Source organism: Lepisosteus oculatus, chromosome 2 (assembly GCF_040954835.1).
Source record: "Lepisosteus oculatus isolate fLepOcu1 chromosome 2, fLepOcu1.hap2, whole genome shotgun sequence".
NCBI lineage: Eukaryota > Metazoa > Chordata > Actinopteri > Semionotiformes > Lepisosteidae > Lepisosteus > Lepisosteus oculatus.
Window position 1 is genome coordinate 69,078,100 of NC_090697.1, and position 5,057 is coordinate 69,083,156.

Genomic DNA, 5,057 nt, shown 5'->3' on the forward strand with positions numbered 1-5,057 from the left:
CTCCACGAAATGCTTTCATCAATCCAGAATGTGGATGGAATGTCGCCCCCTGGCGTGGAATACGGGAATTGCATTTAGAATAGAGCTGGAGCTCTTGCATTTCAAGAACTGTTCGGCTAAATTCACCCCAGCCTGCATTGCCAGGGTACAAGCGAACACGGTGGACTAATATATTGGCAGAATTCACTTCCCCTGGGCAGCTCTCATCCTCAGAGAGGAAGAGCGCAGTGTCTGCAGGACAGCCTGTCAGACCACACGTCTTCATCACAGGGCACAGCAAGCAAGCACTACAGGAAGATCCCTTCACAAACAATTTTAATAAGTGCTTTAGACAGGGCTTAACGCAAACATGCAAAAAAACAGAACAAATGTGATACTGAACTGAACAAAAGTTAAAGTGTAAAACAAAAAGGGCAATGGTGCCCATTCACTGCTTCACCCTTTTGAAAGCCAAAGAACAAGCCTCCAGATGCACATGTCCTGAAAGAGCATTAAAAAAAAAGTCAGTTACAGGCAGGAATGGTTACAAACAAGAGGAGGCCTTTCAACCCATCTTGGAAGAAACCAGGGTATCCGTGTCAACACCTTGGCTGGGTAGCTTGCTCCACACCCCCACCACCCTTTGTGTACAGAAGTGCAGCTGGTCTCCATTTCAAGTGCACTTCCACTAAAAGTGCATTTTATCACACAGATCTACAAGTGGCAATAGGAAATGGGGAAACAGCCAAAATGACCTATAAGAAATTACAGATGTGCATTTCTGGGTTCACACTCTTGTCACAGCAGGATATATTTTGTGCAGACTAATTGGTGTAAGTTGACATTACTAATGATCATGTGGCCTTTGTCCCCATTTCAGGAATAACTACTGTAATCCAGAAGCAACGCAAAGTAAGGCTCTGGTCACTACTGGGAATTACAGACTTTCAGAACTTGTCCTGATCTAATATTAGTCCTTACACTTATATAGCGCTTTTCTGGACACTCCACTCAAAGCGCTTCAAAAGTAATGGGAACTCCCCTCCATGACCACCAACGTGTAGCCCCCATCTGGATGATGGGACAGCAGCCAAAGTGCACCACTATGCACCACACATCAGCTATCCATGTGGAGGAGATCAGAGTAATGAAGCCAGTTCATAAATGGGGATTATTAGGAGGCCATGATTGGTAAATTCAGCCAGGACATACATTACGCCGGCAGAGCGGTGGCTCTGTGGCTAAGGATCTGCGCCTGTGGCTGGAAGGTTGCTGGTTCAAATCCCGCAGGGGTGCTGTACAATGGCTGACCCTGTGCTCTGACCCCAAGCTTCTCTCCCTGTCTGTGTGTCTGTGTCTCATGGAGAGCAGCCTGGGGTATGCAAAAAGACAAATTCCTAATGCATGAAATTGTATAGGGCTAATAAAGTGCTCTCTCTTACTGGGCCAGGACACCTCCCAGGAAAACCAGGTTGGCTGTGGGAACTGTTTCTCCTCCGAGACATTCTGGCCAAGAAATCACCCCAGCATGGTTACTAACAAGAGTCTGGCCTTTGGGCAAGATGTCGGTTAACTAAAGTTAAACTGTTAAAGATCCCATGGTACTGTAAGTGTAGGGATGCTGCCTTGGTTAAATTGGTAGTAAGACTGTGCTCCCAAGGGAGCTAGAGGCTAGACTGTGCTCCCAAGGGATGCACAGTCAAGCCTCCTTACTTCACTTGGAGAAGCAATTGATCTGCTCTCAACAGTGACTGCTGGTACATAAGAGCTGCCTCTCTGGGTGGTTGCTGTGCAGCAGTGGTAGATGATGTGGGTCCCATCTAGCAAACACTTCGGGATCTCTTGTGGCTGAACAGGACTATTAAATGCAATTAATCATCACCACCATTAGATGGCAGTGTAGCATCAAAACCTGTCCATTAGAGCCATGTTGCAAAAGAGAAGAGGCTATTCTGTCCATCTAGCTCATTTTTAGAACTCAAGCAATCCGGCCATACTAAATCTCACTATACTTAAAAATAAAGCAGCTACCATTGAAAGCTATCAAAGGCATTGCTTACCTTAGAATGTGTTCTTTCAGCACGGAGATGTCATATCAACCACTGTGCAAGGTCCTTAGTTGGTCTGAAACATCTTCATATTTAAGAAAGAATTATAGGCACAACATTCGCTGACATTTTATACGTGCTACAATCAAAGCTTAGTACAGAAGAGCAGAAGATGATGTTTTGGAGCAACAGAAAAATGCAACAGGGTGACCTGCTTAAAGGTACAGTATAAGAGCAAAACTGGTCTTATTTTAGTGCTGTCCAAGAAATTGATTTTTAGATTTACTGCCCATCCAAATGAGAATGGCTAGTTGTTCCTCAGTTTGGAGAGATAACCCGTCTTCTCTACTTAGACGAGAGAAACAAAGACTCCTTCAGCTCAGGCGCTCATCACCCTGTGCCACACTACAGGCTTCACGGACACGCATGTAAGAAGGGCCAGATGGAGGGGTGGCGTTCCTCACGGACCTCACCGCGGCACTGCAGACATGGGAATCGCAGGAGTGGATTGGCTGAGAGTGCCCTGGCCGCCCAATTCCAACCCCGCCAGGGGTGGGATAACACTGGACAACAGAACACTGCTTAAGGCTCTTCAAAATCAACTGGGCGCTTAAATGTTAATTGTGAAAATAAGAAAATCAACAGATCTCTGGGTACTCATGTTTCCAAGATCCCTATAAAAAGCACTGAACGGGGGCCATTTTGAGGGTCTTTCACATCTTTGGTTGCTCACTCCAGACATAAAATCCAAAGGGTAAATGGATTTGCCCCATTTACTTTTCTACAATATTGCTTGCTTTTTCAGCAAGATGACGGAATGAAGCATTTGACCGCACCCTTAATATCAGAGTGGAGGAGAGAGAGAAGGCTGGTTTCCACGCACAGAGAAGATGGAGAGAGACAAGTTTCCGTACCAGGGAGTGTTCAGGAGGCAGCTGGATGATGTAAGCTGGCATCACGCAGTGGTGGAACAGGAGGGAGTGCCCCCCGAGCTCACTCCTGCTGCCCTGCTCCGGTCCCAGCAGCACCCCGCCGCCCCCAGGAGCTCCCGCGGTGATCATGGGAACCGTCATGCTCACCCCTTCCGTCCTCACGACGCCATCCAGCCCCTGTGCAGAGAGAGCATCAGCCCTGGAACAGCTGCCTCATACAGCAAGGCCCGGCCAGGCCAAACACTCCCGAGTCAGCGTGGCCTTAACTACTGCCTCCTGGCTTCTGGCCCAAAGCGTTTATTGAACCGGGCAGATTGTGGATTAAATGTATCCACTTAATACCTTCCTGCAGACCTCAAAATATTTTATAGGATTAGATGAAGTCATTCAAGTGGTCTTTTATCCCCATGAGACTCAAATACACTTCCTCCTTCTGTCGCTCGAACACCAAACTGCCCTGTAACTGGGAATAGTGAACCAGTTGTTGACGCAAAAGGTCAGTCAGGAAGATTATGACACGAATTCCCCCCCCCCCCAATGCTGTAGGACAAGAACTGTCCCCGCAGCGGGCTCAGACCTGCACACCGCCAGTGTCGGCCAGCACCGCCAGCAGCAGGCGGATGTACTCGGATGCCGCCCGCAGCGTGTCCACCTTGCTGGGCTTCCGGTCTCGCGGCACCAGCGGTACGATCGTCTTCAGGGTGGAGAACATACTGTTCAGGTTCCGGATCTGAGCGAATACAGGAGGGGGGGGGAGAGAGAGATAACACCGGCGTCCACGCTATTTAGAATTCCCTTCCTCACATACAAGACGAAACTGGATATTTTGATACAAGCGGACGCACAGATGCTACTCCCAACATGCCATTTCCCAATGGTTGGAGAAACCTAAGGAATATTCCTCAAAAAACACTGTATTTGAACGGAATGGGTGTTTGTTTTAATTTTATTAACTTTACCTCTCTTTTGGTAGAAGACATTGATACTTATATGATAGGTGCGCATTATTGACATGTAGGTACTTTTTAGGTTCTCTCTTCAGTTTATAAGCCAGATATTGAATTTAATAAGGAAGCACCTGAGTAAATATTTTTTTTAAATCTAAGTTTACCTCGACAGGCTAGAAAAGTGTTATCCAAATTTAGGGGAAAAGCGGTCTCGGAAGACCGTTATCAAAAAACGACCTTCAGTAACAAGTTTGTTTCTGAGGGAGCTACCGCCGCGAAAGAGAAGAAACTTCAACCGGATATACTTACAAATCAAACGTAACGTTTACTTTTTATTAATTCGCTGTTCAAATCTCATGGCTCACACACCCTTTGTCTCTCCTTGGCGTTGGCGACCTGTCGCTTCTTGACGATGTCGTTCCAGTTCTCAGTCGAGATGTACTCGGCGCCGTGGCCGCGCCTGAATTTGGTAATGGCAGCGGCCACTGGGAGCGAGTCCTCCCCGCTTGTGGCCTTCATGATATCGCACATGAGCTCCGGTTCGGGGGTGAGCTGAAACCCCAGCGCGGTCGGCGGTAGCCAGTCCAACGCCATTTCTTTCGTTAGTTTTTTTTTAAAGTTAGAAACCAAGTCCTTTTTTTTTTTCAAATAAAACGTTTAAACTTGCGGGGAAAGTTTAATGAGTCCTAACAAAGTAAAAAATGTGAAACACTTCTCATGGGTAGTTTTTTAAAGAGATGCCTTTGAACGGCGACTCTTAACAGACTAGTCAATACACCTGTGTATTTTTTTTTTCTTGTGATGTGATTCAGGTGAATCACCCCCCCCTGAGGTGTTCTGTGTAAATAGAAAAATTGATTTCCCAGCGTTCTTATCGCTGAGCCGTGCGCTCCTTCCTAATTGATCATTACAGTTGAAAGGAAGGAACATCCTTTACTTCACGGTGTGAAACCCCTTCCTCTAATTGAGCTGACATCCCCCAGTTTAACTGAAACTGGCTTTTTTTCCTTGAAGATAGCGTGAGTTTCAGCTCTGGAAAAGAGAGTGCACCGACATTCGCCCCTGTAGCCCTCGGTTCGAGCGCTAGTGTAAACGTTGCTCCGAAATGGTTTGACGTATGAGCACAAATGTAAAGAGGGGTCAACCAAAAC

General features: G+C 46.8%; 1 protein-coding gene across 1 annotated transcript; it reads right to left on the reverse strand.

Annotated features, from left to right (window-relative positions):
• Nucleotides 1–316: 316 nt before the first annotated feature.
• Nucleotides 317–4,697, reverse strand: figla (folliculogenesis specific bHLH transcription factor). The gene is made up of 5 exons (XM_015339948.2): nucleotides 4,276–4,697; nucleotides 3,537–3,689; nucleotides 2,942–3,136; nucleotides 2,040–2,112; nucleotides 317–480 (listed from the first exon to the last, which is right to left on the reverse strand). The coding sequence occupies exons 1-4, from the start codon at nucleotides 4,498–4,500 to the stop codon at nucleotides 2,095–2,097; spliced, it is 591 nt and encodes a 196-aa protein (XP_015195434.1). The 5' UTR covers nucleotides 4,501–4,697; the 3' UTR covers nucleotides 317–480; nucleotides 2,040–2,094.
• Between the last annotated feature and the right edge of the window lie 360 nt (nucleotides 4,698–5,057).